At 35.2% G+C, this 14,885-nt stretch overlaps 1 protein-coding gene across 2 annotated transcripts in view; it reads left to right on the plus strand.

Annotated features, from left to right (window-relative positions):
• FAM185A (family with sequence similarity 185 member A) overlaps positions 1 to 14,885 on the plus strand; it is a 66,989-nt gene that overhangs the window by 10,545 nt on the left and 41,559 nt on the right. For both annotated transcript variants that reach the window (XM_060157233.1, XM_060157232.1), the window contains exon 4: positions 3,012 to 3,150. In XM_060157233.1, the coding sequence (XP_060013216.1) occupies positions 3,012 to 3,150 (139 nt within the window). The remainder of the gene's footprint in view (positions 1 to 3,011; positions 3,151 to 14,885) is intronic.

Below are 14,885 nucleotides of genomic sequence, written 5' to 3' on the forward strand. Positions count from 1 at the left end.
TACAACTTCCATAGAAATGTGTTTTGGATATTTGAGAGGCAGCATAGTGAATTGGTTTAGAGCATGTAATTGAGAACCAGAGTACCTGGGTTTGAATCCTGGCTCAGCCACTTACTAAGCTCTTTAACTTCAGATGAGTTATTTAACCTCTTGTGTCTTGGTTTTCTGGAAAATAGAATAATAGTAATGACATTAACTCACACTGGTTGTTATGAGGATTAAATGAGTTAATGCATAATACAGATAAGGTACTTAAAATAATGTCTTGCATAGCTAACTCCATTATAGTGTCGACTATAATGATGATGATAAAGGTAAATAAAACACAGGAAAGGTAATTTGGCCAGTCCTAGACCTACCAGTTAACTTTACTGAGACTGTGTTTCATTATTCATAAAATAGGAATGGTATTGTTTGTTTTTTCTGCTCAACAAGATTGTGAGAATCAAGTGAGCATTATAAACACTTAACAATATATTGTTTATGTATCATTTTATATGGAATGGCTGTTTTTAAATTGTATCGTTAATTTCAGTATCCTAAGTTTGATACAGACAAGATAGAAATCCATTGTATGAATGGATTGTTGAATGAATGATTGTTGAATGAATTGATAATATAGTTATCAGTTGACCTTTCTTTCTTAGTTTGGGCTACAAGGCCACAGTTTTTCCTTAAAACTTCATTTTTATTTTATAGTGTTGGTTTATAATAACTTTATGAAAAAAATTTCTTCTTGTATAGAAAAGCAAATTAATTTATAGCAATATCTCTCTAAGAAAGGTATTTTTGGATCTACTTTTTGTTCTTTCTTTAAATATCTACTTCACTTAATAAGCAAGCTGTACAGTTTAATCTATTTTTTTGAGTGTTTGTTCCATTAGCATTAGTAACTATAAATAAGATCCTCAATATTTTGCTGTAAACTATGGTGTCCTAGGTTTAATTGTTCTAGTTAGTATCTGATATAGTGCATTATATATGGCCCTTAGTGAATTTTCTATTTCTTTGAAATTAATTTTACGGATTGATTGGTTAAAATAGCTGTATTATTGTGATGAGGAGTGTTGTACTTTTGCTTGCTTTCATTTAGTTTGGTGGGGCAGGGGAGGATAGTTTTTAGCTTCCTACAGGGTAAGATATTTAGTGTTTAATGAACAAAGTAAATCCTTGGCATTTTCCTGATACTCATAAGGAGTGTCTTAAAAGCTTTATTTGGTTGTGGGGAGAGTCTAATCAAAAGTTCCCCCTTGCCAATTCAATTAAGTTTCAAATATTCTTGCAACATTTATCTTTTGATATTCCCTAAAACAGCCTCACTGTTTATAAAAAGCTAGAGTATTCATATTTGTTGTCTGCTTTATGGAAATACTTGGAGAATTTTAAGCTATGCATAAAGCAACTTTTCATGAAGAAATTTTGTAGGTAAACCATAAATTTTTTCAGAAATTTTAAACCTTACTATTTACACTGAGGAATGCAAAACGTGTATTTTCACAAATCTGAATGTATATAAAATATCTATCTTTCTTTGACAGATTTATTGAAACTAGATTTTAAAAAAATTCCTATGAATCCATAATTAGCTGTAGCAGATAAGAAGCAATTGGTATTTTATATACCTAATAAAAGTCCATTAAAAACCAAAATTATATACTTCAAATCTAGACAGCAAAGTAATTTTAGTTTGCTTTCCATAGCAACCTCTGGGTACTTTAATTTCTCTTTTCATAGTTTATCTGTCTTCTAATATTTTAGTATTCTTGAAACTCAATTCTTATTAAATAATATTTTGAACTCAACAATTTTTGAAGGAAGTATAACGATTGAATATAATACTGATGCCAATGTGTTGAAAAACAATGATGTTCTTTCTTTAAATACCTCAGTGTAATGCTTGAATTTGACCCTGGGCAAAACTGTGACAAGCCTTCCTAGTGATTCAGTTTTTATGTCAACAATTTTATATTAATGCTCACTTTATGCTTATAAAACATTTGTTTAAAATACTGTAAAGATAATTTGGAATCCTTAATTAGATACCTTCATTTTTACATTGGGCTCAATATTTGAGACATAAATGTATACTGAATTTTGTTAGAGAAGTTTAGGGATAAATACAAAATTCCTTCCATTTTGTTCAGTGGAAAGCTACTGACTAATTAGATGTAAAGTGGAAAAATTCTAGAAGTAATAGTGTATTCACTACATTAACAGATGAAATGAGAAAAATCATATGAGAGTCCAATAAAATCAGATAAAGTATATGCTAAAATTTAAAACCCATTCATGAGTTAAACAGCAGCAACAACAAAACAGATTTGAAATAGAAGGGAACTTCTTTAATCTAAAAAAAAGGGATCTAGAAGATATCTATAGCAAACACCATACTTAATGATGCAATGTTGTAAGCTTTCCCTCTGAGAATAGGAATAAGATAAGGATGCTTACTTGTTATTTCATCACTTCTATTCACTGTTAAATTGGAGGCCTCAGCCAGATTGTAAGGCGGGAAAGAACAGGAAAAACAGTATTAATATGAGGATTAGAAGGGAAGAAATGAAATGATCACTTGTAAAGAATATAATTATGCATGTAGAAAAATTGTTTTAATTCAGGTAGATTATTAGAATCAGTTAAGTGAGTTTAGTGAGGTTTTGGATTTAAGGTCAAATATAAAAGCCAGTTAAGATAAAATGAAGTTTAAAAAGCTATCTTTTATAATAACATTTAGAATACATCAAATAGGAATAAATTTAACAAAAGATGAAGAGCTCTACATAGAAAATATAAAACATTATTAAGAGAAATTAAAGAAGATCTAAATAAATGAAGGAATATAATGGGTCTGTTCCACAGAGAAAACACTGTTGCTCATAATCTTGTAATTAGAGCTGGGGAATTGAAGTCAATAAATTGGCCGTGTACTGTACATATTAGTTGCCCACTAATTCTGGCTTTTTACCAGTCTTCGTTTTATAATGAACTGATTTGAGTCTTTCTCTTACTAGACTGTGACCGTAGATAAACTGCAGGGAAGTTCTGTTAATGTATCTACTGAAGATGGTTTGCTGAAAGCCAAGTGTCTTTACACAGAATCATCATTTCTATCTTCTGCTGCTGGGGATATTACATTAGGAAGTGTTCATGGTAAGGTGACAGAGGCCTAATACATCTTAGATATGCCACATGACATAAATTTTAAGAGATGACTGTGTTTCTTTGTAGGTGAAGGAGGATCTGCCGTTAGGAAGCTGCCCCTCTAAATAATTAATTGCAGGCTAACCATCTTTTAAAAAACCCACAAAATAAAGTGACTCATATGGTACTGAATTTTATTTTGGCAAGAAATTGAATATTATGCTGTTATACATGAAGCTAATAGTAATTCTGATTTTTAATGCATTTCTTTATAGAAGGCAACAAACAAGGAAATATGTGCAGGAATATTCAGAGGAAAGCACAATTAAATAAAAGCAGTGTTAAAAAATAAAGATGGGTTCTGAGTGATTGCTTTTATGTTATGATAGGAAAGCTAAGGATTAAATAAATTAATGAAACATTTCTGTGGGATCCGATTATAGCAATTCAGTGATACTAATTTTGGCTGAAATGCTTTCTGTGTATTAGTACTAGCACCAGGTCCTCCCAGTACCCTGCCATTTTCAGTTTTCTTTAATTAGATATCATTTTCTGACTTTTAAAACATGTCTCTGCAGATATGTAATATTACTTAGTTAACTTTTGTGTTATTGAAAGAAAAGAAGAGAATGTAATGGTGAAGTAATATGGCAAAGGGCATGCTGGTATTCAGTGTCACTCAGCATGCTTCTTCAGTTCCCACATAGCAGATGATTTAAGTCCAGGTATGTTTTCTGAAATATGTACACATAGAATTAAGAATCTCTTATCCTGGAAAGTAGTATATACACATCTGCTAAATGCCTTTTGGACCATTTTCCAGGAGTTATAGACAAACTTTTGCTGTATGTAGTCCACTCATTTAACTTCTATAGGAAAGCTGAATCTATTTATCTATACATTTTGGTAAAACCTCCAGATTTTAGTAGTCAGCATGAATTATTAAGTGGTATTAGAAAACCTGGCTAGTGCAAACCATGCTATTTAGCAAATTGGCAGGTAGTCTTACAGTTAAAAAAAAATCTGAAAAAATGAGTACTTATATGCTTGAAATAATTCTTGAACCTCAATTTCATAGTTAAACCTCATCAACCATTCTTGTAGGGTTAAGGTATTATTTGAGTCCAAAATAAAGCAAATAGTTTTGTTAGTTATTCATCAGTTTTGTTGTTTTTTGTTTTGTTTACTGAGGTGTGCCTTGAATAGTTCTGGTAATTTGTAACTCCATATTTCAACAATGACTTTTATGTAAGCATTATATTTTTAACCGTTAATTGTGATTAAAAGTACTGTGCTTAATATATTGAGTAATTTTTAGTGGAAAAACAATTCCTTATCATGTCACATGTTGATTAACACCCACGATAAGAACAGCTCTGTTCTCTGCAGTGCTTTATACCATGTTTACACTGAATTCATTAATGTTTAAATTTTTTTGCTTTCTTTTAAGTAAGTTGAGAATTGAACTTGGTACATTAGTAGTTTACATGATAGTAAAACAGATGTACTTTTTTGAAGCAGTCCTCAAAATACTCTAGGTTTCTTTTTTTTTTTTAACATCTTTATTGGAGTATAATTGCTTTACAATGGTGTGTTAGTTTCTGCTTTATGACATAGTGAATCAGCTATACGTATACATATATCCCCATATCCCCTCCCTCTTGCATCTCCCTCCCACCCTCCCTATCCCACCCCTCTAGGTGGTCACAAAGCACCTAGCTGATCTCCCTGTGCTATGGGGCTGCTTCCCACTAGCTATCTATTTGACATTTGGTAGTACATTATAAATCCATGCCACTCTCTCACTTCATCCCAGCTTACCCTTCCCCCTCCCCGTGTCCTCAAGTCCATTCTCTACGTTTGCGTCTTTATTCCTATCCTGCCCCTAGGTTCTTCAGAACAAATTTTTTTTTTTTTTTAGATTCCATATATATGTGTTAGCATATGGCATTTGTTTTTCTCTTTCTGACTTACTTCACTCTGTAAAATACTGTAGGTCTCTTGATTACTTACAGTGGCTGAAATGGAAACAAATTGCTAGGAATAAAAGAGTTCATTCTTTAGCCTTTATAAAACCTTTTATATTTACTTATATAAGTATTATTTACTTTTATTATTACTTATAAATATATTTAATAATAATAATAATTTTAATTATTAATAATTATTATTAAATAATAATAATTATTAAATAAATAATTTGTTTAATAATAATAAATAATAATAAATATTATTATTTACTTTTATTTATTATTATTATTTACTTTTATATTTACTTATAAAAAAACCTTTTATATTTATATGACCTTTAATGTGAAGTCAAATACCTTTCCTTTGGTGGTTTCAGTCTGAGCCAGACCTAGATCCTCTTTTGAACTGTTGTCTCTGGTTGGGATTTTGAAAGACTCTGAGATGGAAATTAGAGTGTAGCAAATTTACCAGGGAAGCCTCTGGGGACCAGTGCCATACAAAGGAACAAAGCCCAGTTTCCACAGGAGAGGTTAGACTTGATAAGTCTCAACAACCCCAAAGGGGTGCTCTGAAGTTGGGATGGTCCTCAGAATTGTCTCAAGTTGGGGTGAGGGGAGATGGACCTTTATATCCCCAATCCTTAGATGCAAACTGCCCCAGAAGCACAATGATTTTGGATCAAAATGGCTCTCTTCAGATGAGGCAATTCCCTAAGAGAGCAGAGAGCTGAAGACTGTCTGCCAGCAGTATTCCCAACAGATAGGAAAATAAGCCCTGCAGTTACAAAGGGGTTCTGAATGATGGCTCATAGCACCGACTACCGTTATATTTATTCATTCGTGCAGTACATGTCTTGACCACCTACTGTGTGCCAGATTTTCAGGCACCAAGGGTATGAAGTTGTGCAGGAGATGATACCTATCCTTAAAGAACTCACGGTCTAATGGAAGGACTGAGCATCATCTCTCTTGTTTGTAATACTAGTAGAGCAGAGAGAAGTAGGAGAAGGGAAAATTTGATCCAGTTGCCACTGTACAAGAGGTTCCATGTTGTTCAGCCCTGCTTTCTCCATCTAGTCCTTGGCCCTCATTCTGCTTGGTTTTTCAGTGGTAGTAAGTATATGAAAGAGAGAGATTTGAAAAAAAAATCTGCATTTCTTAGTCATACTCTGTGCCTGCCTACTTTTTAAATCACCCTTAAGAGAGGCCCAAGTTTCTTGCCTCCCCCTCCTATGCCATCCCTATTTCCATCCTTGTGCTAAGGGATTATATGCACATGTTCCTTGAGTTTGGAGTGTGGAGGTGGGATGGGTATGGAAGAACAGGCAGTGTTCTAGCCCTACCTCTTAATAGGTTAGAAGATTAGAGTCGTGACTGGTGGAAGGAAGTCCCTATGCTCTAGCTACTGGGATTTTAGTAGGGAGAGATACCTCCCAAGGATCATCCCAAGCTGGAACTCTGAATATATATTCCACTGAAGTCTTTGTTCAAAGTGGTGATGGTCATATAACACCAATTAGATCCATATTTTGGCTGTATTTAAATAAACTAGCTTGGGAATCTTAAAACTTATTTTTACAGGAAAATATATTGCTACTTCTAAACATCTGACTTACAGAAAACAAATTCATAAGAATATACACATTCTAGGGCTTCCCTGGTGGCGCAGTGGTTGGGAGTCCGCCTGCAGATGCAGGGGACGCGGGTTCGTGCCCTGGTCTGGGAAGATCCCACATGCCGCGGAGCGGCTGGGCCCGTAAGCCATGGCCGCTGAGCCTGCGCGTCCGGAGCCTGTGCTCCACAATGGGAGAGGCCACAACAGTGAGAGGCCCGCGTACTGCAAAAAAAAAAAAAAAAAAAAAAAAAAGAATATACACATTCTAAAACCTGCCTGTTCAGGATTTATTTAGTTTGGCTTCTTTTTCTTTTTTTTTTAATGTAAATTTATTATTATTTTATTTATTTTTGGCTGCATTGAGTTTTCGTTGCTGTGCACGGGCTTCTCATTGCAGTGGCTTCTCTTGTTGCAGAGCACGGGCTCTAGGCGCAAGGGCTTCAGTAGCTGTGCCTCGTGGGCTCTAGAGCACAGGCTCAGTGGTTGTGGCACACGGGCTTAGTTGCTCTGCGGCATGTGGGATCTTTCCAGACCAGGACTTGAACTCATGTCCCCTGCATTGGCAGGTGGATTCTTAACCATTGCACCACCAGGGAAGTCCAAGTTTGGCTTCTTTTTCTTAAGGTAGATTTTTTTTAAACCCAACATACAGATGTTGTAAAAAGCCATTTGTACCACAAATATGATGACAATAACTGTCTTTTTCATAGATTTACGAGGTATATGAGTTTGGAGCCCTTGTGTTAATAGGTTGGGGGTGGTTGTTTGAAAGCAAACATGTATTGAGTGCCTAAGTGAGCCAGCCCATTTTATTTAATGGATAATTGGCTGTTTACAAATGAAGAAAAGAAAACTTAGAAATGTCTAATTGTTTGCTCTCAATTATAAGTTAATGAGTGGAAGAGCAAGAATTTGATCCAGGTTTCTTGACTTTTTAGGAGATGTTTTTAAACAGTGTTCAAACAAATATGTGCACATAGCCATGGTGAGTTTCTTGATTACAACCCAGATTCCATCATTGCTTTTAGGGCTACCTGGGTCACTCTAGAGATGTTTCCTCTAGACAGACAGAGCTACAACACAGATGCACTGCTTCAGCTGGGTTCTAAATTGTAAACTCCAATTTCAGGGTTTTTGTGCCTTATGAAAATGTGGTGTTCCTATAGTGTTTGGGTTCAGCTTAGCTCCGTGGAGCCATTCAGGGACTCGGTTCATTCTTTAAAAGTGATGCTGCTATCTTCAGCGTGTGGCTTCTAAGTCTTCCATGAAAGGAAGACAGAGTATGAAATTTATTTCTTGTCTGTATATTCTTTTTGTTCATATACCCTGATGCAAACTAATACCCAACATACCGCTGAATACTTAAGAGGTAATGAGGAAAGGGAAAATGAAAGGAGTAATACGTCTTTCCTGGCTTTGCAAATTGACTCCTGTGTGTAGAGAAGGGAAAAATCTATCTTAAATGGTTTTAAAAATGAAATTTTTAAGTAGAGCTAACAATATTTTCTTGGTAAGAAAATGAGTAATGTGACTAGTAATATTTACTATTTATAATGTTGGTTGAATCACATCTATTAAGTATGTGTGCCTTCTAATACAGAAGAAACTAGTTTATTCATTGACTCAACAAATATTCCCCAATGTTCTGGCACTGAGAACCTAGTGGGAGAATGAGTACTTGGATAGTTTGTGTTTAGATATCAAATTTTGTGACACTTTACTATCTTGATTTCTTTCTAAATTATAAAAAATTAGATTCTGTGTAAAGTACATTTTATTATATTCTGCTATTTGAATATTTGTGATTTTAAAAGAATTCTGTACATGTATATATAAGATATACATGTATTTATATACATTCTAGTAAATATATTTTTAAAATATAGATATATAGTCTCCTGACTTAGAAAGAAAAGCTTCCTTGAGATGGTTTACTGGGATTGATTTTATTTATGACATAATTTAAACAAATTAATTAGGGTTAATATGTAGGAGTACTCATGACTGTCATTTTAGTGTTTTATATTTAACTTATGTTATTATTTGGAATAAATGATTAATGAATAAAACTGCATTTAAAATATTTAGATTCCCTATATAACTTAGGGTCTTATTTTAGACTCTTTGGGAACATACATTAATACATAAATTGATGACTATTAGTTCTCTCATTTTTCTGTACTTCAGAAGTCCTTTGTTCCCCAAAGATTTAGCAATTTGTACATGCTTAAACTGTTCCTTAAATAATTACTTTGGATTTTGGAAACTTTCACAGAAGTAAAAGTTATACAAACTATACAAATACAGTTGATCATTTTGATAGCACAAAGAAATGCCTCAATTTGCTTTAAGAAGGACATATAGGCTCTGGTGAATTTATAAATCTGCCTTGTGAATTTAGAAAGTCAAAAGTAATATAAAATTTTAAAAGAAAGAAACTTTTATTGGATTAAATGGAACTCTTCATGAAGTTCATGAAAATGCTTTGTTCTAATTCTAGTGTTTATTCTTAAGTTCATTGTGAAGTTTGTTTGTCATTTTAACACATGATAATTTATGTTAATGTTGGATCTGGACACTTAAAACTTTTTTATATGAAATACCAGAGAGGAATTACAGCTTCCTTTGTGGTACAGACAGCATAGGTTTTTTTTTTCATGATTTAGACATATGATAAAATATGTTGCTATTTCATGCAGTGTTTGGAGTCCGCTCAGGTCCTTAGAGGGACTGGGCTCCTTCCATAAAGCTGATGCCGCCATTTTCAGTGTGCAGCTTCCAAGCTTCCACTAAAGGAAGAGAGATCATAGAGGATCATGTGAGAAATTTGTTAGCCAGAATGTTTTCAAATGACTTTAACTGCAGAAGTCTGAGATAAAGAGTTTAGTGTGTTCTAAGGAAGGAGAAAGGCACACAAGTATTAGGGGGTACTGGCCGTCTGTGTCACATCTTATATTTATAATTGCTCTTTCTCAAATGTCTATGAGTTCCTCCTCTTTCCACACCTCCTTGCTATTCTCCAGAATTTCATCCTTGTTTCATTGTTTTTTTCCATTCTTTCTTTTCCTTGGGCATCTTATACACTTTTGAGTCTCAACTGCCCTTGTATTCTAATAATTCAAATATGTATCTCTAGTGCTGACTTCCAGCTTATACATCCATCTGCTTAGTAGATATAGCCATTTGGATCTTTACAGGCTTCTCAAACGACTTCACATTTCTAACTTCTTTTCTCCTGCTTTCCCAGCCCTCACCTCCCCAACCTCATCCATAATATAATCCTCCTCCTTTATTTCCATTTGCAGATTCTAATATTACCATGTACCTAATTTCCCAAGCTAGAATCTAGAAGTAATCCTAAATTCCTCTCTCTATCACCTTCCACATCTATCAATCCCAAAGTGTAGGTAGGTTTTATCATCTAAATATTTCTTCAATCTATCCCAGTTTTTTCTTTCAAACTTGTACTGTTCTTTTGGTTTTTTAAATATTTATTTATTTACTGATTATTTTTGGCTGCGTTCGGTCTTCGTTGCTGTGCGTGGGCTTTCTCTAGGTGCGACAAGCAGGGGCTACACTTTGTTGTGGTGCATGGGCTTCTTATTGCTGTGGCTTCTCTTGTTGCGGAGCACGGTCTCTAGGCGCGTGGGCTTCAGTAGTTGCAGCACGTGGGCTCAGTAGTTGTGGCTCATGGGCTCTAGAGCTCAGGCTCAGTAGTTGTGGCGCACAGGCTTTGTTGCTCCGCGGCATGTGGGATCTTCCCAGACCAGAGATCGAACCCGTGTCCCCTGCATTGGCAGGTGGATTCTCAACCACTGCACCACCAGGGAAGTCCCCAAACTTTTACTATTCTAATTCATATTCTTGTCATCTCTTGCCTCAACTCTAACAGTAAGTTTGCTTCCAGTCTTGCCTTCTTCAAATTCATCCTCTTCACTATAGCTATGGTTGGTTATTAGAAAGGCACATTGAACATGGCATTCTCTTACCCAAACCCTTTTCTACTGCCTCAGTGACTTAGCTAACTTACTAATTCCTTTTTCTGACCTTATGCTTTGTCTTCTAGAATTACACAGTGTCTTACTTCTTCCTGTGTATATTCTTACTTGTTCTTTACTTCTGAGTTTTTGATCAGAGCCCTTGATCATATTTATCAATTATAGTCTTCCTAAAATGATTTTCCCGGCTTTCTTTATCTCATTGACTTTTAGTAATCTTTTAGTACTCAGCTAAAGCAGCCTTCCCCCATCTCTGGCCTTCCATTGACCCATAAATTCTTGCCTTATTAAAGAGGAAAGGTTGTGTTTTATTTATCTCTGTGTTCTTACCATTTAGCCCTGTGGCTTGCAAATAAAAAATCTCTCTCTTCCTGCTCCTGCAGCCCTCCCCCTAAAAAAGAAGCACAAAAAGGATTTAACTTTTAAGGATATTTGCTTTCTCTGTTTGGATTATGAAAGTATATGTGCTGTTTTTAACCATAATTACATTTATTTTAGTGAAGAAAAATAAACTGATGTTTATCTTTAAATTGATAGCTTATTTTTCCTCTGACCACACTAGAATGAAGAGTTGCTAGTTAAGAAGAACTATATATTTTCTCATTTGCAATTCTTGTGGAAAAGTTTCATAACTTGTGGAAAAGTTTCATAACTTGAAAGAAGAGTCAGCACACATAATTATTACAGACCATATGGCATCTGCTTTATTGGAAGGAAGGCTTTTGCAAAGACGTACTCCTCTCAAATAGTTGTTTTGTTTATTTTCAGTGGTTGGAGATGAAATGGGTGAAACCAAAATATAGAAAATTGTGTTAGTAATGCCCATTTGGTAGATTTGTGTACTTTACAATATTCTACCTTATTCCACAAAGTATTGGAGATAAGAGTTCCATGTTGTATATTTTAATGACTTTGGAATATTTCTGTTTAGGGTAGAGGTTTTCTAAATATTTTGATATAAGTGGAGAATATTTTTTTGTTTATTGCTTTAAAAATCCTTTAGTGTTGATAAAAATATTTTGATATATTCTTTATATTTAAAATTAGTTCCATACTTTTCTTGTTCTGTTATGCTTTTACTGTACAGAACACTAACATTCAAGAGAGAGGTAGTTTGAGACTGTACAGATTCTGCTATAATGTGAACTAGTCCTCATTTTTTAATGGATCTAAAGCTATTTTATGGCTCTAAAACTGTTGTTTTCTTGATCACTTCACTTTCATTACAAGCACTAATGATTAACTTTTTGAGAAAGACCACATTTTCTATTTTCATTTAAAAAAGTAAATTTTTACTGCATTCACTGAAGACTAGTATAAGGTAATAAAGCTCCAAAATTTTGTCTTGCGAGTGGGTGACTGAACTTATTACTAGCTAAATGACTGACTGTAGAACCATGTCATAGTTCTTTACTGACAGTTAAAATCACAAATATCAGGGGTCTGCTTTACCTTATTTTTGAAGTATTCATAAGGTGAAAACAGTAAAGAGAATTCTGAGCATCTCACACTAGCTTAATTTTCCTAAAGATTAGGAAGGAATACAAGATGTTTTTCTTGTATTGCTGCCTATCTTGAAATTCTTCACTGACTCCTTCAGTATAGGATAAAGTCAGTAGACTAAGCACTCTATGGTTCTTCTACAAATTTATTTTTACCTATTTTTCCAAACTTATTTTGAACATTTGTTCAAAAAATAATAGTATTTACTATGTACTGGGCAATATACTAAGCTCTCAAAATATAACACTAAATAAGAAAGACTTAATCCCTGTCCTCATAGACTTGCCTAATTGCTCCAGCCTAACTGATGAGCATGATTTAAATAATAGCGTGCATCGTTATGCCTTTTTATCTTTGCTTACTTCATTGTTTTTTCCACAAAATCCTTTCCCTTCAGCATCAAATTTTACCCACATTTCAAACTTCCACTCTGGTGATATCTCCAATATCACTATTCTTCCTGTTCATGCCAGGTCATTTTAGTCTGTTTCCTCTAAATGGCTGTGGCAACTAATTCATACTGTTCAGTTACAACATTCACTTATAGTTATTAATAAATTCTAATTTTTAACTTCTCATGTGTGCATCTCCCCAGATAACCTATAAGGTTTTGGATGGCCAGTCTGTTCTCTGCAACCCCTGCAAGTGATTCGGGTCCTTCCCACATGCAAAACGCACTCCCTTCCTTTCAAGTTTCCCAAAGTCTCATCCCATTACATATCTCCTCAGAGTCCACAATCTCTACATCAAAATCAGATCCAGATGTAGATGAGCTTCCTTGGGTATAGTTGCTTAAATATAACTCAAATATTGTTCTTCTGAATCTGAAGACCTGTGAACTGAAGAGACAAGTTCTTTAGCCCCCTCAACCCACATACACCACCTACACACTCAGAATACAAGGATGGGATATGCATAGGATAATTTCCATAGACTTTCCTGTCCAAAGAGGAGAAAATAAGGGGCACAAAGGAGTCTTTGGTCCATAATGATTTTGAAATTCAGGTGGGCAAACGTTAGAGGTTACTTGATTAGATCTCAAGGCCTTGCGGTAATTCTTCAGGGTTCCAGACTTTGCACTCTGAGTCATCCTTCCTTTTTCATGAAATGTAGCATGTGTTTGCAGCTGAGGAGTTTCCTCAGTCTGCTTCCTGCCAGCAGAATTTTGGGGGTTGAATGGTCTCATTTCACTTTGTACTGTCACTGTCCCTCTCAGTCGAAGTTAGCAATGTGTTTGCTGATACACTTCTCTCAAATATTTTGTCAGCCTCCTGTGAATCATATTGGGGTTTATTCCATTAGATAAAAGCCACAGCCAAGAATCTCTTCAAAATATGGACTTCCGCAGAGTTATTAAGATACAGTACTCTCAAGCTTTCTAGAGGACCTATTGTTTGACTGAGAGGATCTGTGAGATACCCATAATCTGTTTAATGGACGTTTTGTATAACTGATTAATACTGTGAGGTATTACCCTTGAGCTTTCTGGATTCTTAGCAAAAGATTTTACAGTCAATCCACCAGTTTTATTTTTAGACCGTGTTCTGGCCATGCCCTGGATTCAGACTTTGTATAGAAGCCATTCTTACCTTTAGCATCTTTGGCCGTCTTGAGAAGCTCAGACTTTTCAAAATCATTCATGTCCTGGTCTTTTTGTTGTTTAACAGTCCTTTCTTTAGTTTAGCTTATCTTTCTTCTCTTGCATTTTACTGAAGCGCCAAGGAAAAATAGGCAGCACCTACCACACTTTGACTCTGCTTGGCAGTCTCTGTGGCTAGATCATTCAGTTCATTAGGCACATTTCCTACTTTCCCCGTTACTGATAGTAACAGTGTTGCAGAGTTTCCAATACTACTTAACAGGGATCTGCCTTCCTCCAGTTTCCAAAAACATTTTCTTCTCTTCCTTTTGAGCCTTCATGGGAAGTAGACGCAAAGTCCAGCTTTCTACTAACACACTGTTCAAGCAATTTAGGTTTTCTCTACCATGCTCCTAAAAATCCTTCCAGCCTATGCCTACTATCAAGTTCCAAAGCTATTCCAATATTTTTAGTTATTGTGGCATCACCCCACTTCCAGCTTTCAAAATCTTTTCTAGTTACCTCGTCCTGTGTAACAAATTTAGCAGCTGAAAACAACGAACATGTATTTTCTTACACTTTGAATGGTTCAGGAATCTGGGTGTCGCTTAACTGGGTCCTCTGCCTCCAGATCTCTCTCAAAGTTGTAATCAAGGTATCAGCTGGGGCCATGGGCTTATTTGAAGGTTCAGCCAAGAGAGAATCTGCTTCCTGGTTCACTCATGGTTGTTGGCAGAATTCAGTTTAGATTCTCTTGGCTTGGGGCCTCTTTCAGGTCCTTGCTCTTGGTCCTTTTTCATAGGGCAGTTGACAACATGGCAAGCTGGCTTCCATCAGAGCAAAAGACAGCTGGCAAGACAGAAGCCAGACTCTTTGTTACCTAGTCTTGGAAGTAACATCCCATCATTTTTGCCCTTAGTATTCTCTTTGGTAAAAACAAAGCAAATCTCCTACACATGAGTGGAGGAGATTATACAAGGGCATGAATACCGGGAGGCAGGGATCATTGGAAGCCATCTTAGAAGCTATAAGATCTTTGGCTACTACTTGCATGTGAATCTGCATTTACTGGGGTTGAA

Source organism: Lagenorhynchus albirostris, chromosome 8 (genome assembly GCF_949774975.1).
Source record: "Lagenorhynchus albirostris chromosome 8, mLagAlb1.1, whole genome shotgun sequence".
Taxonomy (NCBI): domain Eukaryota; kingdom Metazoa; phylum Chordata; class Mammalia; order Artiodactyla; family Delphinidae; genus Lagenorhynchus; species Lagenorhynchus albirostris.